The following is a 25241-nucleotide window of genomic DNA, read 5'->3' as shown; positions in this document are numbered from 1 at the left end:
ACCTGCCGACACTGCAGGTAAACAAACCGGCCCGACCCGCTAGTGGATTTCTCTGACGGGCCCCATGCCAAAGGTTGCCGATCCCTGATCTAGACTGAGCACTGAATCTCATTGGGTTGTTAGAAAGATTAACCTAAATAATATATACAGAAGCCCCTGGACCTCCATAAAATTGAGTCCCTAATCCATGAACTATTGGAACTCATTTACAAAACTTTTCTTAAACATTACATTAATATATTGTCTCATACTATAGAATTAGAATTTATAATCCCTATTCCATGATGAGATACATTATAGCTCAGAGATATCTTAATTAAAACTATCTTTAGATAGGTTTTTTCCTCAAAAAGCATTTTATCAAAAAAATCCTATTTAAATTTTAAAAAATTCGATGATTTAAAATTTTTGTTTAAAAAAAGATTTTTATCCACCCTGCTATTTCCCCTCATAAATATCAATCTCAATATAATGGTTTGTTGCTCCTTTTTTGAGTGTAAAGGAGAAAGATATACTTATTTAACCCTTTTTAAAGGGTACTTTTCTTAATATCCAGGCGTATCAACACATTCATTACCTTTTTGGTTTTTTTGGATTCTGAAAGTAGTGAAAACAAGGTTTAAAAACAATAAACAAACAAGTGTCTGTTTTCACCAAATTCTAGGGATACGGCTGGTCAGGAGAGATTCCGCACAATCACAACAGCATACTACAGAGGAGCCATGGTGAGTGAGTGTTTGGAGTGTTATCTGTTCAGGTGTAACTAAAATCGTAATTAGTTTGCTTCCTTAGGTTTAAAGGGTTCAATCTGTCTTGATAGAGAGAAATAATAACTCAAAGGTAGGGGATAACAGATTATTTCAGGACCATTGCGGTTTTTGTGAAATCTTGTTCTCCAGTTTTCTGCCCCTCCATCTTGTATATAGTCACAATCTCTCTCTGGACACGAGGCTTAATTCACCAAGTTTTGTTTTTATGCAATCAACATTTTCCTTGTTTCAGGTGATAGCAGGATAGGTGATATGTCTGCTAATATTAAAAGTGAATTTGACTGAGTTGGTTTTCCTGCTGTGTGTCCCCTTCAGCAGCTCTAGAATGCTGCCGCTAGAATCAGACATGATCAAGTATATAAATTGTCTCTAGTGCAACTGCTACTGGTTCTAGTTAGTGAACTATTTGACTTTTAAATAGTTTCTTACATTTTGACACACCCTATGTGACAGAGCTATTCACAACATACCATGACTGAGACATCCTAGGTCAGGCATTAATGCAGTTACAGTCTGGCTTTTTTTACTTTTACGGCCACCATGTTACAGGGAGATGCACGTGCATACACACAGCTATGGAAGAGCAGATTTGCCTTGACAACGTTCAGTATCAGCCTTGCTATAAAACTCTACTAGTCTGTCAAGTAGAGCTACTTGCCCTGGGCAAGCAGCATCTTACAAAAGCTGTTCCTAGACCCTTTTGAGGGGTGGGGGTGTGGTGATGCATAGTGAACATTGAATACATGTTGTAAACATGGCTTTACTTAAGACAAACAGGATATCAGATCATGGTTAATTTATGGTAGTCACAATCTTTCTTTCTAGTAAGACCGACTGCTGGCTGCCTTTTTAGTTATAGAATTTACAAATTCTTTCTCACCATAGTTTAGCTAGTTTTAACTTAATATTTTAAGAGCATAATTATCCTATGTTTAAAAACAATAGGAGTCAATTAATGGATATTTATTGGGTCAAGACCATTCAAAATTTATTCAAAGAGAGATCATATAAAGTCTTCAGAAAGGGCTGTTAATTATAAAGGTATATGTGGCTTACTGACTTTTTAGGCGTTTTAACTGCAAACAAGCAATATGTACATCAAATCTAAACTAATATTAAGATTAGATTGTTTTGTTTTTCCTCCACAGGGAATTATGCTCGTATATGACATCACAAATGAGAAGTCTTTTGACAACATTAAAAACTGGATAAGGAACATAGAAGAGGTAGGTGATTGGGGAAATAAGCTGCATCTGTTGATATTCTGTAACTTCTCCAAAGCAATGACCAACATCCGAGCAATTTTATTTTCTTTCAGCGAAGGGGTGTATATGTGTAGCCAAGTTAGAATGGATGTAAACCAAAGCAGTCGTCCTTGAGCACAGGGTGGCTTTCTGGTTTACCATGGGCTGGAAGAGGAAAGTTAGAGACTGTCATTCAAAAATGATCATGTAGAGCAAGGATTTCAAAACGGCTTGCTTCCAGTGGATGCCTTTAGCTTAACCTTTGCTTTGAAGTATGGCTAAGAGACGAGAAGGAGAACTGTTTTCAGTATCTCTTGGTGAAGTTGAGAAATGCCTAACAGTATTCTGGTATTGTTTAAGTGTAGATTTACCTGCTTGTGTACATTCAATACCCTGTTGTCCAAATTTTGCCTTTGTTCTTATGTTAAACTTCAGTTGTGTGTTCGTTTTCCCTCACCTTGTAAACTATTTGAATAGCAAATACATTGACCATACTTGAATCTGAAGGCAGTGCTAAAGGAATTGGGAATAGGAAGGCTTGAGCATTAGATCCAAGCAAAATAAGGCTTAATCTGGTGGTGACAGAATTGTATTCTACTTGCTCTCAGAAAAAGAAACCTGCTACCATTCTCTGGTTCATTTGACTATTGGACCTCGCAAAGAAGGGACTATCCCAAGGAGACTTCTGATACATCACATCAGACTGGTCATTGGTGACAAGGGTTAGAAAAGCCTTTTACTCAAAATCAGTGTGCTTCCATTCTTGACTAATCAGGCAATTTGTGACCACTTTGCAAGTCAGTAAACATCAGTCTTATTTTAATAACTTCATTCTGAAGTCAAGCAGGACATCTACATGCTGATGCCCTAGATGTTCAAAATTAAGAAAAATACTTTATTAAGCCTTTCAAAAAGCTTTTCTTCTCTCTTTCACCACTGATGCCCTTATTAGGGTTTTATTAATGAGTTCTTATTGTCTAATGTGTGGATCTGTTTCTGATAGGTGAAGATTTATCTTTAACTCTATGCTGCTTTAACAAGAGCTTATTTTTCCCTTCAGCATGCCTCTTCAGATGTGGAAAGAATGATTTTGGGTAATAAATGTGATATGAATGAAAAGAGACAAGTCTCAAAAGAAAAAGGAGAGAAGGTACATTTTTGGACTCCTAAATTCTTTAATAAAGGCCTAATATTTTCTCTGATCTACTGTTCTTAATGATGCTTGTTACTCTACTTTTAGCAACACCAAACAAAATAATCAGTCTTTTTAATTCCTTTCTGCTTTTAGAACTGGGGCAGGCAAACTTTTTGGAGGGCCGGTTAGGGGAGGCTGTCTCCCCAAACAGCCAGGTGTGGCCTGGCCCCCACACCCTTTGACCCCCCCCGTCCAGCTTCTCGCCACCTGACGGCCCCCCTGGGACTCCTGTTCCCTGACCGACCCTGGACCCCTGCCCCTGACTGCCCCCTGCCACCCCATCCAACCCCTGCTCTCATTCCTGACTGTCCCCCCCAGGACCCTTGCCACCCCATCCAACCCCCCCATCTCCTTCCGGACTGCCCCAGCCCCTATCCACACCCGCACCCCCGAACACCATCCTGAACTCCCCTTCCCTCTAGTCAACCCCCACCCCCCGATCCCTGCTCCCTTACCGTGCTGCCTGAAGCACCGGTGGTTGGCAGCACTACAGCTGCACTGCCCGAGCACCAGGACAGGTAGCCATGCTGCCTGGCTGGAGCCAGCCACACCACCGCGCAGCACAGAGCACCGGGTCAGGCCACGGCTCTGCAGCTGTGCTGCCCAGCAAGAGCTCTCAGCCCCGCCACCCAGAGCATTGTGCCAGAGGTGCAGTGAGCTGAGGCTGTGGGGGAGGGGGAATGGCAGGGGAGAGGCCGGGGGCTAGCCTCCCGGGCCAGGAGCTCGGGGGCCGGGCAGGAGGGTCCCGTGGGCCGGATATGGCCCGCAGGCCATAGTTTGCCCACCTCTGCTTTAGAACCTTCTACACATCATAGGATGTCAATCTTTTTTTAAGATGGTACTTAATATATGGAATCCAATTGAGCTTCAATACTCCTCTCCAGTGAGATGTTCTAAATGTTGGCCTTCCCTATGATAACACAATTCTTCCCTTTTGAGGGAACCTAAAAGGGAGAATAATCAGGATGTCATTTGAGTGCATTGTGGTTGATCATTCTCTGAATCACTGTTTTTTGCAATGGCGAATTACGAATATGTTAAAATAGCCGTATTAAGGGTAAAGTTAGTGGTTTTAACATTCTGGGACACTTTCTAAGGATCCTGAAGTAGGGCTGCACACATGGGTTGTATATACTATAATTTCAAGTATTATGATACTGGCTAGCGGGTAACTGGTAGGATTATCTACACCTGCATATGAATGTCTTAGACTACTATTAAGACTTTTTTTCTTAATTAAACTTTTGGTATCCATAGGAAAAGTCCTATAGAACTTGAGTGATTTGCATACAATAATTTAAAAAAGCTACAGAATAGACAAGATTTACATCAGGATCTGCCTCTGGTAATATTCTGTGGTGGGGATACAATTCAGTGTAGCTACATCAGTTTACACCAGCAGAGGGTCTGGTCCACAGTTCAGAAAACCCTTAAGCTATTCTCTCAATTTCTGTAGGAACCATTCAAGCTTCTATAGCAATTGTTGATTTAGTCCTTCATTAAATGCTATACAACTCTTCAGTAAAAGCGTAATGTTAACATTTTTCCAGTGCAAAGAAAGTACATTTGGGATTATTATATCAACTTGGTTACACCCTTAGTGGAGCCACCGCTCCATTATTAGCTGACATAATGACTTGTCACTTTGCAAACTTAATTTATAAATACCAAAACTTTTAAAAACCTGTCTTCCAGTTAGCAATAGATTATGGAATCAAGTTTCTAGAGACAAGTGCAAAATCCAGCATAAATGTGGAAGAGGTAAGATTGGAATTACGTTTTTTGTTGTCTTAAAACTTAAATACTGTTACATAGTGTTGCTTGCAATGTGATTTCTAATTAACAACTTTTCGGACCTGATGCATAATGTGGTATTGACCACTTTGCTCTTATGTCTTCATGTGCTGTCAATTTTGCTTTATTTGAGTATGTCCTTGTAGCATCCAAAACACCAGATGTCTTCTGCTAATATTTCTACATTTGTAGATGGATGTTAATAGTGACTTTTTATTAATGTTGCAGATAGTATCGTGGTGCACTTACTAGTAACTAAAAGGTGTCTAGATACTTAAATTGTGCCTGCTTTTGGAACAGACTTCTATGTTTATCCAGTGCCTAGCACAGTAGGGTTCTGGACTCTAGGTGCTACCACAGTACACTAGTATTTTCTCTTTCTAGAGATAGATTTCATATTGCTACTGGATACACGCTGTATATATTCAGTTTCTCCCTGTCATTCGCCAAGAGGACCAAATATATCTTGGCTAGCAGATGGTCTGCTCACTAAGTTGAAAGAGTAGCTCAGAGTAAGTCAGGCTGTCTATATAGCTTCACTTGCTATAATTTTTTCCTGCTTTTAAATTATGATTGCCATCCTATTGGACAACTATATATTTTGCTGCAAATAGAGTTATGAGTTGAACTCACTGAGTGGACCACACCGTCACTGATTGCTCAGACCTTTACTGGAAGAGGATAAGGAAATGAAGCTTGAGACTGTCGATGCTGAATTGCCAGAGAATCCCACACAAACAGTGTTTATATATACCCACACAAAATAAGTTATCTTAAAATGACCTAAAAGAAGAAAATAGTAAGGACTCCAAGAGCAGTTACTTTGGTGCTTTCTTTAGGGAGGATTAAGCTATCAGTTCATTCAAGATGGCTTAAATGTACAGATCTTTTAATGACTAGACACCAGTCATGACCTATAGCAATCTTTCTTTTTTTTTAGAGTGTTCTTAAAAACTAATACTGGTTGAAGGTAAAAAAAATAGCATAAGAGGCAAGACAGCTGGTAAAGGCTTTCTTCTGGAGGCCGCTGCGTTCTAAAAGCTTTCCAAAGAATATATAAAAGGGAGGGTACACTCTCTTGTTTTTGAGGCTTCAATAAGCATTAAGTTCACAATTATGAACTTGAAATTGTGGAAATTAACATGTGCATTTTAAAAAATAGCTCAACTGATATACGATACCACTAAAGTAATTTTGTAAATTGAGAAGTGTGTGGCACATTATATAGTTCATAGCTAGAATGGATTTCTGTTTTCATTGTCCTGCATCAGGGATAGCATTTGACCTATTTAAGGTTATCTCTATACCAATGCTTTTCTGTTTGTAGTGGTCTTCAGAATTGTGAAAATGAATAATGTTAATATTAATAGTGGATAATAAGGAGTGGACTTTAGATAAAAGCATGTCCCTTATTCCAGGTGTTCACTCACTCTGGTATTTTTTGCTGATGAAATTGCAGGATGCTCCTGACACTTAAGCATTATTCCTACCCTTCATAATTAAATGCAGGGGATACATTGGCACCAAAAGCCAGAGCTCCAAGCTAGCTGCCTGGCTAACTTGTAGAATTTTCATGTTTTCCTCTCCTCTTTATTTTATAAAGACCTGTAATAGGCATGTCAGACTCAAATGTAATGTGTAAATCTTGAATCTTCTTTCCAGCCACTTAACTTCTAGAAGTTAACACTTAATTCTGTTAATAAGTGAATCATGTATGGAACTCAGTTTGTGCTGTTGTCATTTTTTCTCCTTTGTAAATGCATGCTTTCCCGTCCTCAGCCCCCTGACACATACTCACTCCCATTCTTTCCCTTGAGAACTTTGTCTCCAGTTCTAAGCCTTCATCTGAAATTCCACTTTCCTTTTGGTCCCTGAGAATTGAGGATTTTAGTTGCCTTAAAAAATAAACTCTGGCCATCACTCAACTTGTATCCCTATCTGATTAGCCCAACTGTCAAACAGAGCATGGCACAAACAAGCCAAAGTGTTTTTTGGCTGTGGGAGTAGGTGGGTTGGCTGGGAACCTATGTGCAAAGTATTGGCAGGGACAAAAGGAAATGGAGCTTTTGAATTTTCTGTTACAAGCTAACTCTTGAGCTTTTCCACCTTGAATGGTGCTCCTGAAAGGCTAGATTCTAACCACAGCACACAACTTGATACACGTGCTGCATGTTTGAATTCGGACTCTGGCCCTGAGTCTTTGAAAAGCAGTCTAATGTACAGCAGTGAACTGCCTCAGTAGAAGGGCTGCTCAACAGCAGAAGATGGGGTGAAGGATGCTGACCTAAACACCAGATTATAAAGCATGACTATTGCCATATGAGAAAGTATCCATTGCACACTTAGTGCCTTTGATGTAATTTTTAATATTGCATATTTTGTAGACCATGGTTACTAAACATGTAAGACCATTCAATTTGTCTCCATTTGTCCAGATTAGACCATTTGTCTCTAATGTTCCCTTCTCCTTGGTTTCAGGCATTCTTCACACTTGCACGGGATATAATGACAAAACTCAACAGAAAAATGGTTTGTACCTTTCGCTTCACAATACATGAACCTCTGTGCATGGTGCAGGCTGTTACAAGGACAGTGTTAAAACACTTCAGTTTTATACTTCTAGGAAAACCCACTGTTTTTACAGTAATCTAACCAGAAGCTTTGTGACTGGCAAAAGAATCACTCTGCATAGACTTGCGATTTACAAGTGAAGGCAGGCAATGCTGCTCTTACTGTTCAGCACTTGTGATTAAATTCTCTACAAAACTATGTAGAGAACATCAAAGCTGCACAGAAACTTTCTGTAAATGAGAAATACCAGAGTTAAGGTTCCACTCTGCCCCCTTGTGTGCATTCATTATAGCAGTCTCTATTTTACTTTACTTTTCACTCTTTCGCTCAGACTAGGGGACTGTGCAAAATATACTGCATGTGCACAAGTTTCTACTATGGCGCTATTCTTACAAATAGCATTTCCCCTCTCCCCCCTCCCCCTTTCAGGAAGTGTTAAATTTCCTTCTCATACTCAAAAGTAGCTGACCCTCTTTTGCTCACTTTCAAAAAAATAATAAACACCTTCAGGCAGATATCATGCCTGAAAACCTTTGTTAAAAGAAACTTTGCAAAGCTACATGCGTTTCACAATGAGGTATTTAACATGGAAAATGTTTAACCTTAAAGTTTCAGCTATGGTTTGCTTTAATGACTCTTGAACACGAGAGGCTTGGGAATTGACCCTAAATTTACATGATCAGTAAGATCCTCTTACTGTATGGGCCCTCTGTGCATGGGAGTGGCAGAATACATAGAACAATGATCAGTCATCATTACCTATTTCTAAAAAAGGACATTGGCACAAGCCTTCTAGGTAAACTACTTGATTTCAATTTTCAGTATTTTGTCACTTATCAGTGGACAATAATTTAGCTATGCCAGTGCTATTAATGTTATGCAAACCATTTTTGCAAACTTTGTTCCTCCAATATCTTTGCTTGTTAAACAACTTCAGAAGAACAAATAATGTTTTAGTGTGCTAAATTCCATGGATCCCTGAGCAGTCTACATCTTTTGTACAGATTATACATATGGGATCTCTTTCCCACCATTAAACAACCATTTCCTGCTAAGAGGTGCATAGTACTTGTTGAGTTTATATTTATAAATCTTAGAACACTAAGTGAACACTTAGATTTCAAAAGTCCTAAAACTGTACTGCAGGCTTCACATAAATCATAAAGATGGTCCTTGCCACACTAAACTGTCCTAGCAACTCAATTGGCTGTTCTTTCAGGCTGGGATTTTCATATGGGTGCATTATTAATGTGGTAATTTGAGTTTCCAAACTATCCAGTTCCCAAGAGATTAATTGTCAGTTACCCAATAAAACTGCCCCTCTGCTTACAAAAAACAGTTGATGCCAATATTTCACTTATGCTTTGGAGGCTGAGGAGTGAAGGAAAAGGGGGAGTGCTAAGGCTGCTTTTCTCCATTCATAACATAGTTTTGTTTTTGCAGAACGACAACAGTTCACCAGGGGCTGGTGGGCCGGTGAAAATAACTGAAAATCGATCGAAGAAGAGCAGCTTCTTTCGATGCACGCTACTTTGATGAACTTCTAATGATAGACTGCAGCACACTTAGAAAAACCTTTTCTGCTTCTTTGAAAGCACAGGGGTCACAAAGCCTCAGAAATAATACCACCAAGCTGCTGCTGAGAGCTTCAATGAACGTTGACTGCGTTAAACAAAATATCAAGTGGATTTTGCTCACTAAGCCCATTGACCTGTCAGGCTCCTTTTTCTCAAATGTGGAAGCAATGAAGTGGAGACACAAATGCAGGACTTAATTTTCTTCATTACTTTCTGTTTTAATGCCTGTTGCAAAAGCTGCTACATTTCTTTTAACTTTGCACATCCATATTAGCCTTTTATTGCCTGTTACTGCACAATCTAACACTTGTATTTGCACAGTTTATTGTCCTGTAAGTTCTTTAACAGATTTGTGCATTCTTTTACAAATTTATTTTACAAATTTATTTTAAAAAGCCAGAAAGAATAGATTAAATCACATCTCCAGTAATCTTTGCTCTACACATGTGAACATGTCTGCTATATGGATGTGTTTAAGGTAATGGGGCTTATTAAAACAAATTGGCATATAAGAACTTGTATAGGTTTTTAGTCAGTTTTTCTCACAAATGCACAAATCCGTTCATACAGAAGCTACTGCATCTTCTATTCTGAATGTAGGATATTTCTTTTCTATTGGTTTTTACCAAACTTAAGAGAATCTTTTTAGAGCAGAGTTGTCTTCTAAATAGACGTAGTTCTTATCTCATTTGTTGAGTGCACTCTTAACGCATGTGAATGACCCCCCAGTGGTCATTCATTTTTCACCTAGTTTTCTCCTGTTAGCCCAACTCATCTTTTTTATTTTTATTCTGGTTTCTGATGACACTTGAGTTGAAATCTTCAACATAGCACAGGTGGGCATCCTAGCTATCACTTAAGTGACTTGTGGTAGCTAAGCTGAATGAGGGTATTCAAAACTCCTGGATTCTGTTCTCCAATGTATGAAGAGTTAACTGCAGCTCCTACGGGTGACTTACAGCAAAGCTGAGGATATTCGTGTCACACCTCTAAACCTTGACCCTTGACGGCAAAGGCATGCACAGACTAGCTTCCTGTGTAGTCACTATAGTTGTTAAGCCCCCCCATAAAAGAAAATGGCACACCACGGCTTATAATGCAATATTATGCAGCTGATACTGAATGTGTAAAGCCTTCAGTCTGCACAGGCAATTATAGAAGTTAATCATCAGAAACTGGAACAGTGATTTAGACTGCTAGAAGCCAAGTTGAAACTTAATTGCCTTTCTAACTCCTCTGAACACCTGCAAGCTAGTTTATGTATTTTATCACTTGCTTGTTTTTCACAGATCTTTCTCCATGAATGATTAAAACTGGTGCTTTAGTTTGTTGTGCCAAACTTTGACGATTGTTAGCTTTAACTACAAACTTAACAGAGTCCACCACTTTGGTTATAAGGTGCAGATGGATTGGCTTGTTGACAAACTGCTAACTTTTCTGACATGTCTGCTTTGTTAACTTTGTGGTAACAACCAATCCGCTGTTTAATATGTTAATGTTTCACTCTGCTTCAGTTTGGGATGTCTGATATTGAATTTGTCATCTTGGGGGTCTGTCTCAAATATTTTGAAACTAATTCAGTGGACCATCAGCAGTGAATCCAAAAAGGACTTTGATTAGTGTCCTGAACAGACTTGAGAAACTTCATCTGGTTCCTCCAAAGTTTAAGTGGCTTTCTACACATTCTCCCCACACCGCTACTTAATTATAATTAAAGTGATCCTGGTAATTAGATTGTGAATCACAATCTCCTATTCTTACTGAACTAGAAGGCACAGCAAAAGTTTTGAGTTAGCAAAAATGTTCAAAACAAAAACAACCCTAGCTGCTCTGGCCTACACTTCAAATTTTTCTGGGACAGGCTAATGCAGTTAAGTTTTCTGTATGGTAACAACATGCTTTCTATACAGCAACTGTTATGACTTCAGTTATGAATGTTGTTAATTTTCAGTAATTTACCTCTGACTTATTTTGGTGTTGTAACACACAGATTTTTATCTCGGAGTTGTCTGCAAACCAAAACTGACATGTTCTGTGGTTGGTAACTTTTACGGAATGCTTTGCTTATGTTGCATTTCCTCTGTCTTCCTTCTGTTTGGTTCTGTGTACAAACAAGATTAGTCTCCATGAACTTCCTTTTGAAAGAGCCTGTAAGTGAGAGTCTATAAAGTGCTTCTTGACGCAGCAGCAAATTGGGGTATCTGCTCTGTTGTATTAAAAAGAAAAAATCCTTGCTATTTTCTTACATTTAGCTATGCTAAACTGTACATAAATTTGAGGTAAGACCATAGGAAATTCACTTTATGCATGATAAAATGATGCAGTAAATATTTCACTTTGCTTAATGTTCGTATAATGCTCATCTTTCTCTATTTGTAGAAGGAGTTAGTGACAGATAATTTTTTCTGTCCCCTGCTGAAACTGAAAAATTCCAGTTTCATGTGAAAACATTATGGTCTTATGGATAAGGTAAAACATTTTATTTTTTTTTTCAGCAGTATTAAGTGGTTGAGGGGCCGCACTTTATCAGTATATTAACTTTTGATAATGGTCAACATAGACCTCTTTACTCGTACAGTCTGTTGTCAGACATTGAAAAATGTGCTGTATTTGAGCATGTAAATCAGCTGATTATGTTTCACTGGGAACTTTTTCTAGCTATATTTTGCTTTAGGCAAGCAGACAAATAATAACTTATGTCTGAGCATCAGTTGCTGGATGCTTCAGGTTTTTCTAATACCAGTATGAATGTTTTGTGCAGTCTTTTTTTGTTATAATTTACTCAAGACTATAATCTTAATTTTTGAAAGACTCTGACTATACCTCAGCTAACTAACATTCTAATATCCATTAAAACAAAGGTGATCCAACTATTATTCATTATACAAAGCAGAAAATGTGCAGCCTGCCTGGCTCTAAAGACCTCCATTAGTCTTTAAGGAAACACAGGCATTTCTTTGGGTTTTATTAGGACTAGAACCTACTTGCTGTCAAGTGAGGGGTTTCCTCCCCACAACTCTTGCCTTCCCTCCCAGTTTGTGCAGTGTGTTCTGTTTTTTTCTAAATGGTGAGAAAATAAAACCTGAAAATATATGGTCTCAATGCTTCTTTTGCTATAGCTTTCAATCCTGTGATCAGCAAACCATGCACATAAAATGCTTAGTTCTTGTTGAGTAGACATAGAATACTTGATTTAGGTTTAGTTATTAAATCTCTTGAAGTTTGTTTAATGTTAAAACTTCGAAACCACATATTAAATGTAATGCAATTTTACCTTTATTGAATGTGGGGATTTCTACAGTACTAGTCAAGGTTTTTGAAAAGTGCAGTTTTATAAATGAGGTATTTCCTGTCACAAGTGCATTTCCTCTTTTAGTCTTTTGTTTGTCGAGTGAAATCAAGTCCATTATTTTCACAAGCCAAAAGTGGAGGGGGCGGGGTGTATTTTTGAAATACATTTTTTTTTTCTGTGAACTCTTGATGGGTAACAATTTGGAAGACATACCAATAGCATGTAAAGTGCATAAATGTGTTGCTAATTTGTGGAAATGCATCGGTCATCTGATTACATAATCAAGTTAAATTTGCCAGGTAAAAGTTTAAGGACAAGCTGTTTGCACATATTGGCTCCTTCCCTCTACTGCGCCCGAGCTGCTTGTGCCACATTACTCTACTCTTAATATACCTTGTACTTCAAAATGCCATGTAAAGGCAGGACTTCCCACTTTTTCTTTGTTACCAGTGAATTTAAACATGTTAGTGCATTCCTATGGCCTTATAAACATATATTTTGCAAATGACACTTTTCCTTGGGATTACAATTATTTTAATGCAATATACAGTTACTAAATTCAGACTAAAAAGCATGGCCCTAAAGAAAATGCTTAATTTTCAAATAGAATTGTTCTACCATATGTGTGTTTAAGCACATTTTATCTCTGCTCCAAAGGCGTAATGTGAAAATCCTGCAGATAAAGTGGACTTGTCATGTTAACTTGTAAACTTAATCATTAATTGTGTACTGATACGGTGTTAAAAAAGAATGGTTTTATTATTCCATGTGAACTTTTTTTACAACAATGTGCATCTCAAATAAAATTACATAATGAAAAATATTCAGTTTCTTCTATGAAGTAACTCCGTGTAATCAATCTTATGCAAGTTGTATTTCCACTCTATTCTAACACATGATTACGTTGGAGAGGGTCCAATTTAATTCATGCCTGAGGTTTTGTTTAGCCTGCTTGCTTCTGAAATTGACTCTTTTTTGGAGTAGCTTCTTCAAGAACTTCTATCCCTATTCTAATTCCTTCTGCATCAGAACAAGGGGAAGTTTTAAGGTGATTACTAGGAGGGAACACTTGAGTAACTTAAAGATATGTGTTAGGGAGTGGGAATACTCTCCCAAAGCATATGTTGAAAGCAAGACTAGACAAACACTAGTAAATGTAAAGTGGGGTGCAATCCTGCATTACCAGAGAGACAAGTGGGGTGGGGAAGAAGTGGACAGTATTGGGCCATCTAGTCAATCTCTAACATTTGTGATTAAATAAGCTTATGTGAGGGGGAGAAAAGTCTTTCATTCTTCAGCAGACTTTGGCAATCTGAGGCACATACAATTGACTGACCCAGCAAATACTAGGACTACCCAGGCTAATTCAAATGCTGAAAGAGTATTAAGGTGTCTGACAAAAGTAATTGCTAACAATTGTATTACTAGCAGTACTGAACTTGGCAATTAATACTGTTCACTTTGTCACACGTATCTAAGCAGTGCACTTGTAATTTTAAACAGGGACTAGTTGGGAAAAGATTGAACAAACAAAAGACATCTTATCTTAACACTTTTTTCTATAATATCAGTATCCTTTATTTTAAAAATATCTTCCCCAGAAGTCATCACCCTTACTTCTGGTCTCCAAACTTAAAACCTCTACTGAATTCAGATTCTGCCAATGGCATCATAACATACCTATTTATCTACCTTTTCTGCCTCCCAGTTGGATTCTCACTTGGACACAGTGCAAATACATATCACAACTACATCTTTACCATTGAATGCAACTAGTGCCTAACAGTTGCTTAAAATCTTCCTTCTACATGTCCTTTGACATAGCGTAACACAAGAAGATATCCAACTTCTTCATTCTGAGAACTACTTCGTAAGCGCTCCTGTCATGGACACCACCTTCCCATTGCTCATTCACGCTATTGCTTTCTGTGAATCACCTAAAGACCGGTTAGAGAACTGCACACTTAGGGCCAGGTTTTTAGATGTGCTGATAACTTGCAGCTCCTGATTTGAATTGGTTTTTGATGCTCAGCGCATCTGATAATTAAGCCTTTTGTCTCAAGTCTTGGAGATATAATAATAAATTCATTTTCCCCCTACAACAGCATCTTATTTTGTATATATTCAGTTATTCTAGTCTCTTCCCTCAGTTTCCAATAGAAACTTTATCCTTTTAAAGAAAATGGTGCTTTTATTAAAATTTGTGTAATTCTCATCTTTATTTGGGTAAAATTTAGTTTCACTTTAGTGCCTCATCTGTCCCAAAAAAGATGACTTCTTCAAGTAGTGTCCCTATGGATGCTCCACTGTAGGTGTCTGCATCCCCATGCTGCTGATCAGAGACCTTTGGTAGCAGTTTGTCCTGCCTGTGCAGGCGCTGCTCCCTGCCTGCCATGAGGCTAGCCAGTGTACACAGACAATCCCTCCTTAGTTCCTTCTGAACCGCCCCTGGCTAGAGACAGAGTTCTAGCTGTCTGTGGAGTGACTCTTTTTTTTTTTTTAGACTAGCTAATTTTAGCTTCCCTTGAAGCTTTTTCTTTGTTACTTCATTTGTATTTTTATTGGGCTGTGCCTGGGAAAAAGAAAGGGCTTGTCTTCCACCAACCCTGTTGTGGGTGACCCCCCACCCCGGACAAGGGTATGCTCTGCTTCAAAAAGTGTCTCAGTTGCAAGGAATCTATCCCATTGACTGATGGACACTCGCAGTGTGTTTGCTGCCTGGGAGAGTACATTCCATAAAAGTTGGGCTTGCATCAGCAACTGAAGCCTAGATCTAGGAAAGACAGAGCACTGGGACTCAAAATCCTACTCAGAGTCAGGCCTTCAACTGCCGGAGTCCCAGCAGGAACTCTCACCACAATCCTCTACTTCAAAGGGAGGAGAGCCAGAAAGACAAACCACTCACACAAGGCCTCTAATAAAAGATCTGTTAGTGCCTGTAGTGAGCCCTAATGGAGCCAAAATGTTGTCCGGCTCCATCAGTACCTACGGCACCTTTATTGAGCAAATGCCTGATTCTCACAAGGATCAATTCAAGGCCTTAGTCAACAAGGGACAACTGGTGGCTAAAACATCCCTTCAGTCCACACTAGATGCAGCTGACGTGGTGGCATGCTTGATTTCCATAGCCGCAGAGATGAGATGGGCTTCATTTATCCAGCTTCCCTAAAGAGGTCCAAATTACAGTGGAAGACCTTCCTTTTGAAGGGACGAAGTTATTTGCTGAGAAGACTGACACATCCTTTCACACGTTGAAGGGCTGTAGGGAAACTCTTCGATCCCTCAAAGTCTATACTCCTGCCTACAAAAGAAAGTACAGCCCTCAGCCACCGTTCAAGCCCCACTCATCACAATACACATCTCCCTTCTTGTCACAGAGATCTTTCGAGCCACAGAGGAAGAAGCCTAGGTTCCCCAGATGAAAGCAGTCAGGATCTCAGCCAACTTCCTCTCAGCCCTCCACCTCAAAATGTTTTGTTTTTTGATGGGTTGGTCAGGTGCCTGTAGAACATTCTTCTTGCCGTCTTGTGCTGGAAAACCCCACCCATCCCTTCAGAGACGGTCTTACCCCATTCCGCAGCACCTGGAAATGGATAACCTCTGACAAGTGGGTGCTGGAGATCATCCAGGATGGATACATCATCCATTTCTCTTCCCCTCCCTCCTCCCAAACACTCTTCCCTGTTCCTCTTCAGGGACCCTTCTTATGAAAGTCTGCTACGTCAGGAGGTAAACCATCTCCTCAGCGTAGGAGCCATAGAGCCTGTGCCCAGACATCTTAAGAGACAAAGGCTTCTACTCTCATTACTTTCTAATACCAAAGAAAAAAGGAGGTTGGAGACCCATACTGGACCTCGGAGTACTCAGCAGATATATCAAGGCACACAAGTTCAGGATGGTCACCCTATCAATGATTATTCCAGCATTAGAGAAAGGAGATTGGTTTTCGGCCCTCGACCTTCAAAACCTCCAAATTTCCATCATACTGGGTCTCAGACATTGCTTCAGATTCACGCTAGACCAAGACCACTATCAGTACAGAGTACTCCCTTTTTGGCCTCTCATCAGCCACCAGGGTTCTCTCAGTAGTGGCAGCCCCCTTATGCTCTGAGGCCATCATGATTTAGCCTTACCTGGACGACTGCCTTCTTGGGGCATGTTCTTTCACCAAAGGCCAGCAAGTCACCCAGGCTACACTGAATCTGGGTCAACAAATCAATGCACAAAATTGACTAACACTGGAACAAAGACTAGAATTAATAGGAGCCAACCTCCGCTCCATCCAGGCGAAGGTGCTGTTCCCACATCACAGGTTCCTCAGCCTCTCCACGCTGTTGGAGACAATACAATCAGCCCCCAAATTTTGGCCAGACACTTGCTCCAGCTCTTGCAGCATATGGCCCCGGGCACATCAGTCACAGCTCGTGCCAGACTACACATGAGATGCCTCCAAGCCTGGTTGTTTAGTTTGCAGGCCAAACAGAGACAGCATAAACACATTATATTGCAGTCAAGCAATCCTTGGACTGGTGGAAAGATCAGTGAATCCCATTTGTTCAGCCTCCCTCATTGTTACTCTTGCCACCAATGCATCCCTCATAGGATGGGGTGTGCATCTCAATGGTCTCCCAGTGAAGACAAATGTTTGCTATCCAAGACATGCCTTCACATCAACCTGCTCAAACTCAGAGCAGTCAAACGCATGTGTTCTTTTCCCACCCCACTGATCAGACATGCACACGAAAGTCATATCTGACAGTGTGGCCTGCACGTATTACATAAACCAGGGAGGCACCAGATCTCATTCCCTGTGCATGGAAGCACTAAAGTTATGGAACTGGTGCATTTCCCACACTACCTTAATATCAGCACCTACCTGCCAGGAGTATGCAACATGACAGTGGACAACCTCAACCCAAAGTTACCATTCGACCATGAATGGGATATAAATGTGATTTGTCCTACATGACATTCCAGCAATGGGGGACACTGACAGGAGACTTGGTTGCTACTTATCAGAACAAGAAATGTCCTTGGTACTGCTGCTCCAGACCAGGGATTGGACAACACTCCATGGGGGACACTCCTCCTCCTCTTCCTCCTCAATGGGACAGGGGTCGTCTTTACATTTCTTTCCCCCATTCCCTCTAATTCTTTAAGTCCTGTTGAAAGTGAAAAGAATGAAAAACAAACATCATCCTGATTTGCTCCTACCTGGCCCAGGCAGATGTGGTACCCTTACCTGTCACAGCTAACACTGTCCAGCGATAACTCTCCCAATCACTCAGTACCTGCTATCACAGAATGAGGGGTGCACTCTCCATTCCAACCTGCAAATTCTGCAACTCAAATATCTGGCTCCTTCATGTTTCCAACACACAAAGATATTATGCTTTGAAGTGGTACAGGAGGTGTTGTTACACAGTAGGAAAGGAGCTACTTGTACCTACCTACAAAAATGGAAGAGAGATCAAATCTGGTGTCAGCCCAAAGGCATCAACCTGAATGCAGCCACACTACCGATGCTCCTGAACTATCAGCTCAGTAAAGGTTCACTTAGCAGCACTTTCAACCTTCCACCAGCAGGTAGGATACTCAGCTATGTGGGTTGAAGCCTTTCAAGATCCATTGTCGGTTAAGTGCTTCTTGACTGGGCACTTAACTTGCAAATTCCTTTCTAAAGAAGCTGACTAAATGCCTTACTAAGGCATTTTTAAGGCACTTTTAAATTACTAAGGCTATTTAAAATCAAACATATATACAGCAATATTCATGACTTCGAATACAATAATGACACATGCATACAAATAGGATGAATAAATTCAGTAGATCATAACCTTTACAGAGATGTTACATGGCATATGTAGCATAAAACCTATTCCAGTTATGTCATTCATTCATTCATATATAAGCATATTTCCATAAAGCCTTAGGGGGTCCACCGTCACACTCACTTTTCCATAAAGACAGCATTCCTGATTGCCATTATCTCAGCAAGAAGGATACGGGAGATGATAGCTCTGAGGGCACATTCCCCTACTTCACTGTGCTCTTCTCCAACAAGAAAAGGAGGACTTGTGGCACCTTAGAGACTAACCAATTTATTTGAGCATAAGCTTTCGTGAGCTACAGCTCACTTCATCGGATGCATACTGTGGAAAGTGTAGAAGATCTTTTTATACACATAAAGCATGAAGAAATACCTCCTCCCACCCCTCTCTCCTGCTGGTAATAGCTTATCTAAAGTGATCACTCTCCTTACTTTAGATAAGCTATTACCAGCAGGAGAGTGGGGTGGGAGGAGGTATTTCTTCATGCTTTGTGTATAAAAAGATCTTCTACACTTTCCACAGTATGCATCCGATGAAGTGAGCTGTAGCTCACGAAAGCTTATGCTCAAATAAATTGGTTAGTCTCTAAGGTGCCACAAGTACTCCTTTTCTCTTTGCGAATACAGACTAACACAGCTGTTACTCTGAAACTTCTCCAACAAGATCGCTTTTTTAGACCACTTCTGAAGTTCACTTCCAAGGTGACTTCCGCTTTTCATATAAATCCACTTATTCAACTTCTGACCTTTTATCCTAAACCTCATCAGGATAACAGGGAAGCCATCCTCCATACACTCAGGGGGAGGAGAGCCTTGACCTTCTATTTGTACAGAACAAGAGCTTTCAGAAAATCTCACTCTCTTCCTCTCCATTGCAGATAAATCAAAAGGAATAGCAGTTTCAACTCAAAGGCTCTCCAAATGGGTATCAAACTGTATCAAGCTCTGTTGCCAGATGCATAATGTAGCACCCCCATCTTCAATACATATTCACTCTACGAGATTGGTCTTCTCTTCCATCACCTTCTCCAAGGGTATCCCTATATCTGAAATCTGCAGAGTGGCTACCTGGTCATCTGCCCATACCTTTCCAGACCGTTATGCCATCCTCAGGGACTTGGCTGCAGATGCAGATTCGGAGTTGGTGCGATCATCTATAACAGACTTGACTCTGAAGCCCCAGCCTCCAGTGGTGGGCACTGCTCAGGAGTCACCTACCGGGATGCACCCATAGGGACGCTATTAAAAGAAAAAGAAGTTACTCAGCTTGTGCAGTGACAATGGTTCTTTGAGATGTGTCCCTATAGGTGCTCCAGGACCCACCCTCCTCCCTTTACTTCAGAATTCTAGTAGTTGACTCTGGGGTAGAGAAGGAACTAAGGAGGGATTGCCTGTGGGTGCTGGCTAGCCTCATGACAGGCGGGAACAGTGCATGCACGGTCGGTACAGACTGTGACCAATCAGCAGTGCAGGGACACAGACACACCAACTGTGGAGCACCCATAGGGGGACACATCTCGAAGAAACGTCATTACTGCACAAGGTAACTGCTTATGTGAAAACTCTTCAGTTTTTATAATCAGAAACTTTTTGTAAAGCCCTTTTATTTAGTTTGCCACTGTGGTTTAAAAACTCTAAAATACTTCTTAGGGATCTTGTATACAGTGGTGACACTTATTCATTATGGTATAAATAGTGTTTAAAAAATTATCATCAAGACACGACAAAAATAAATGGAGCTCTTTTACAAGACCAGTTTGAATAAAGGTGTTTATCTACTAGCCGAGGTAAAGGTTGGTGAAGGAACATGGAATCGCAACCACTAAAAGTTACTGCTGTATACTCTACATAGCGTTTACTTTTCAACCGTCTACTATGATACACTACATATTAATTTTTTCTTTCTCAAAATTTTTTTTGCATATTCTCAATGGAGGGCATATCCGTGTTAAGTTGCCAGAGATGACTGTACCCATATAATGACAGGTTTCAGAGTAGCAGCCGTGTTAGTCTGTATTTGCAAAAAGAAGAGGAGTACTAGGGGCACTTTAGAGACTAACCAATTTATTCCATCATAAGCTTTCGTGAGCGACAGCTCACTTAATCAAGTGAGCTGTAGCTCACGAAAGCTTATGCTCAAATAAATTGGTTAGTCTCTAAAGTGCCCCTAGTACTCCTTTTCTTTGTACCCATATAGGACCTTCTCCAAGCATAATAAATGTAGAATTACAACAACATGCTTATGTAATAACTTAGTGAATCCCAGTTGCATTAAAATGTACCATTCTTTTCTAGAAAGAAGAAAAGGAGTACTTGTGGCACCTTAGAGACTAACCAATTTATTTGAGCATGAGCTTTCGTGAGCTACAGCTCCTTTTTGCGAATACAGACTAACACGGCTGTTACTCTGAAACCATTCTTTTCTAGCTTGCTCTTTATGAAACTAGTTCTATAGATTTGTTGAGCATATGGCTTTCAGTGGGATGTAATCCACTACTCTGGTCAGTTAAAATTTTCTCTTTTATTTATCTTTCTGCCAATAGAGGAAGGAGCTGACTTGTAAATTCTGCTCTTGAATCTACAGTATTATATTCTCTCCTGTAATTCTGCATGAAGATATCACCTTCCAGCTGAATGTAAAGGAGTTCTGTGAACACTCAGTAATGGCTGTTGACTTCCTCCATTTGATTTTTAAACTCTTTTCTTGTACTCTTTCTGAATCTGGCTATTCCGTGGCCTATCTGCAGAGGAGTGGAGTATGCACATTACAAAATGACCACTAGGATCCCTGAAGCCTTATACAGGGGAAATAATCCCTCAAATTCAAATAATGTTGAAGTTAGGTCAGCTGGAGCTCATCTGTGTAGGAAAACATGACCACTTTAGACAGGGTTTAAATTAAGTGGCCCCTCTAACTTAGTCTTGGCACTCTGTAGCAGTGTGGAAGGGCCTCTATTGCTGCCTATTCACTACCTCATCTTGGAATAAATAAGAAGGCACCTTTCATAAGTGCTACATTCATTAAACTCTTATAAATTTTCAGGGGCTTCTCTAAGAAGACTTCAGCTATGTGTTTGTCTCGACTGGAGTTTTTATGGTGACAAGTTCATCCATGTGACTAAATAGAGGGGAAAAATTACCTTCTGCTTCCCAAACTGAACTTCCAGTTTTTCTTATTTAATTCAGGATCTCCTTTTTTAAGCTGCATGACAGGTATATTTAGCATATTTCATTATAATCAAGAATGTTTCCAGTTCCTTAAGTTACTTATCTTTTTTTTTTTTCCAGGCAACATATGTCCAGCCCTTCCCTTCCTGTATAGCTGTGTTAGCATGAGTTCTTAGGTGAAGGCTAGGATTTTTGGACGAATGTAGGGGAGTTCTTTTCTTGAGCTAGTTGCTCACTATCACTTCATAACCTAGTGATCATCTTACCTAGTAAGCAAAAACACTGTCTGTCTTTAGGATGTAGTGCACTGGCCCTGTAGGCTTTATAGCCAGCAGCTTGATGGGGACCCAGGGGGTTGTGGTGGCTCCTACTGTCAAGGGACTATTGAAGGAGCTGGTGCTAAGCATACATCACCTCAAGCCAGCAGTAGTGAGGACTGTGCTGGAAAGGGCTAGCCCAGCCCTCCTCCAGCCTGACTCCTATGACACAGCTAGAGGGCAACAAAAATGATTAGGGGTCTGGAACACATGAGTGATGAGGAGAGGCTGAGGGAGCTGGGATTGTTTAGCCTGCAGAAGAGAAGAATGAGGGGGGATTTGATAGCTGCTTTCAACTACCTGAAAGGGGGTTCCAAAGAGGATGGCTCTAGACTGTTCTCAATGGTAGCAGATGACGGAATGAGGAGTAATGGTCTCAAGTTGCAGTGGGGGAGGTTTAGATTGGATATTAGGAAAAACTTTTTCACTAAGAGGGTGGTGAAACACTGGAATGCGTTACCTAGGGAGGTGGTAGAATCTCCTTCCTTAGAGGTTTTTAAGGTCAGGCTTGACAAAGCCCTGGCTGGGATGATTTAACTGGGAATTGGTCCTGCTTCGAGCAGGGGGTTGGACTAGATGACCTTCTGGGGTCCCTTCCAACCCTCATATTCTATGATTCTATGAAGTCCTCAGGCTCACCCTGAGCCCGCCCCACGTGCACGTCTCCCACCTCCCCCTGCCAGCCCTGGTCCCACCACGAGGGCTGTGGTCCTGTGGCCTTGCGGGGGGGGGGAGGGGAGAATGCGCTGCTCTGAGGAGCCACACCCCAGCCAGTGAGCCGGTTCCCTGCGTGGGCGCCAGGGCTCAGCTGTTCCCTCCGCCAGAGTGTGCGCGGGGGGGAGACGGGGTGGCGCCCGCGCGAGGCCGAAGCCCTGGGTCGGGCTCCAGCCCACCAAGGGGCAGCAGCAGCGGTGGCTTTGGCCTGGGGGCGTGTCCAGGCTCCTCAGCCATGACCGCGGCAGTGTTCATTGGGTGCAGCCTCATCGCCTTCGGGCCGGCGCTGGCTTTGTGCGTCTGCACCATCGCCGCCGAACCGCTGCGCCTTGTCTTCCTCATCGCTGGGTGAGCCGGGCCGGGCCGGGCCGGGCCTGGGGGGAGGGGAGCGACAGCTGCCTGGGGCCTCCTGAGGCCGCTCGGCAGTGACATAGCGCCTGGGCAGCGGCAGGTGGGGAGGCCCCTAGCTCTCCCCGCCCCCACGGGCGTCAGCCCCTTTCCCCGCCTTGACAGGAGGAACCCCTAGTCCTCCTGCCTCGGGCGTCAGCCCCTCTCTCTCCGCCACCCCGACAGGAGATACCCCGAGACTGTCCTCAGCCCGGGGGCTGCCCGCCCTCTGCTGTTGATGGTAGAAGCCCCCTGACCCCACCCTGTGGCACGAATCCCACCTCCCGGCGGGAGAAACCCCCAGACCTAGACTGTATTTGACGTTGTGACCTCAGATCGCACCTGAGTGTATCAGCCTCCTGATCCACTAAAGCCGGAGAGAGGTTGCGTCTCTGTAAAACAGCAGGACCTCTCCCCTCCCCCACAAAGGTCTGACACACACCCCAGTTAGGGGGAAGTTAGGGGTGTGGGGAACACCATCCTAGTACTAAGGTATGAGCCCCGCACTTCAGGAAGTTGGGTTTAGTGGCACATGTGGGGGACCCTAGCCCCCACTCCAGCCTTGGAGAGCACTAGAGGACTAACCCTTATTAAAGGATCACATTCTCCAGTGATAGCCCTTAGTGATGTTGATATGAAGCAGACAACAGGAGTAGGGGTATCACTGGAGAATAAGGATTGGAGGGGGGCCGTGTCCAGACAGTTGTGATTCTAAGTTGGGTGAATCACAACTGGGTGCTATAGACCACATAGCAATGATGACAACCCTATGCTACCAAGAATTTGCTCCCAAAGATCAGGGTTAAAACCATGTCTAGGAGCCATTCCCAAGTGCCTTGGCTCTGGTAGGAAATAGATGTTAGCAAAAATAGTTTTTTGCAGCAGTGCCCTTATTACTCCTATGGAAAATAACATAGCCCAGTCAAAACCTTTTCACTGTTGTCTCAGGCAGCATGATTGAGAGTGGTCAGTCCACTTCCTGCAACAGTTCAGTTTCCTTGTATAGTCAAGGCTCTCAAATGGTTTTCTGAAACCATTTTAATCACAGTATGCTCTGTCTACATTGGGGGTAAAACTGTTAGTCTAAGCTGTTTTTAAAATTAGTTTTTCAAATAATTTATTAGCATGGTAAATGGGGTCTGTGGGAGGGTATGTTTACTTTGTCACCCACTTCAAGACAGGTCTCCCTTGTCAATGCATCCGCTGCACTGAGGAGTCCCTTATTAGAGATTTAAATACACAAGCTATGGAATCTTTTTATTTATTTTTTTTGGTAATTGAATAGTATGAATGATGGATTGTCTCCTCTCTTCCCTGCTTCCCCTTCCTTTTTTTTAACTCTAGAGGTTTCTTCTGGCTGGTCTCGTTGCTGCTTTCTTCCCTTGTATGGTTCATTGCAGTGCAGATTGGTGGGAGCAATAGTGCATCAGTAAAGAGAAATTTGCTCATCTTTGGAGTGGTGTTCTCTGTCCTGCTCCAGGAAGTCTTCCGATTTGCCTATTACAAACTGTTAAAGTAAGTTAAATGTTTCTGGTGTCTCTTAGGCCTTGTCTACACTGCCACTTATAGTGCTGCGACTTTCTCGCTTAGGGGTGTGAAAAAACACCCCCCTGAGCGCTGCAAGTTTCAGTGCTGTAAAGTGGCAGTGTAGACAGTGCACCAGCGCTGGGAGCTGCTCCCCCGGTGGGGGTGGTTTTTTTACAGCTCTGGGAGAGCACTCTCCCAGCACTGGTGCCGCAACTACATAGCCATGTTAAAGTGCTGCCACAGCAGCGTTTTAACGTTGCTTGTGAAGACGTACCCTTCCTCTTTCGAGGATCGTACTGAATAGGTAGCCTGTAGTATGTCAGCACTCCTCTTACGGCCTCACCAGTTTCTGCATAGTTGGGGATTTAATAAGTTTGAAGTCCTTATGTTACAAAGAAAACTTTCTAAACGTGACTTGAAAATCAGATTTGAAAGTGTTGTACTATCTTCAGATTGAAGATTAATTTGTCTGTTGGGTTTGTTATTTTTATCAATGTATGAGTGTTATCTGTCCTATAATAAGACTATCCTTGGGTATAGAAAGAATTTAAAAATAAATAACTTGGGTCTCATCTGTCAATGATCTCCATAAAAAAATCTTGATTGTTAATTAAAACAAACTCCAGTGTTTCAGCCTTGTATCTTGACATTTTTGTGAATTATTGTCATCCCCCACTTGTGAGTTTTCCAGAATTTCTGATTCCTCACTGCTATATCAGTAATTTAGTTATTAAAAACTCAGATTAAATCTTTGATCCTATATCCCTTAGCAAAATGAAGTCTGAGAAATATAGCATCTAGGAAAAAGTTTTAAAATACAATGTTTTTATTTCTTTAAATTCCAGCTAAGCCTGA

At 41.4% G+C, this 25241-nt stretch overlaps 2 protein-coding genes across 4 annotated transcripts in view; both read left to right on the top strand.

The window, feature by feature from the left end:
- RAB8B (RAB8B, member RAS oncogene family) overlaps positions 1-13266 on the top strand; it is a 51754-nt gene extending 38488 nt beyond the window's left edge. For both annotated transcript variants that reach the window (XM_048867997.2, XM_048867996.2), the window contains 6 exons: positions 665-725; positions 1919-1996; positions 3075-3164; positions 4905-4970; positions 7482-7532; positions 9018-13266. In XM_048867997.2, coding sequence (XP_048723954.1) covers positions 665-725; positions 1919-1996; positions 3075-3164; positions 4905-4970; positions 7482-7532; positions 9018-9110 — 439 coding nt within the window. In that variant the 3' untranslated portion in view covers positions 9111-13266. The remainder of the gene's footprint in view (positions 1-664; positions 726-1918; positions 1997-3074; positions 3165-4904; positions 4971-7481; positions 7533-9017) is intronic.
- A 9221-nt stretch (positions 13267-22487) lies between these two features.
- Positions 22488-25241, top strand: part of APH1B (aph-1B gamma-secretase subunit) — a 111438-nt gene continuing 108684 nt past the window's right edge. Inside the window, exons 1-2 of one of the 2 annotated variants that reach the window (XM_075133005.1) lie at positions 22488-22820; positions 24204-24374. In XM_075133005.1, the coding sequence (XP_074989106.1) occupies positions 22708-22820; positions 24204-24374 (284 nt within the window). In that variant the 5' untranslated portion in view covers positions 22488-22707. The remainder of the gene's footprint in view (positions 22821-24203; positions 24375-25241) is intronic. The other variant, XM_048866643.2, reaches the window with a different exon arrangement.

The sequence above is a fragment of the Caretta caretta genome, chromosome 10 (genome assembly GCF_965140235.1).
Source record: "Caretta caretta isolate rCarCar2 chromosome 10, rCarCar1.hap1, whole genome shotgun sequence".
Taxonomy (NCBI): domain Eukaryota; kingdom Metazoa; phylum Chordata; order Testudines; family Cheloniidae; genus Caretta; species Caretta caretta.
This window is presented reverse-complemented; position numbering and strand designations above follow the sequence as displayed.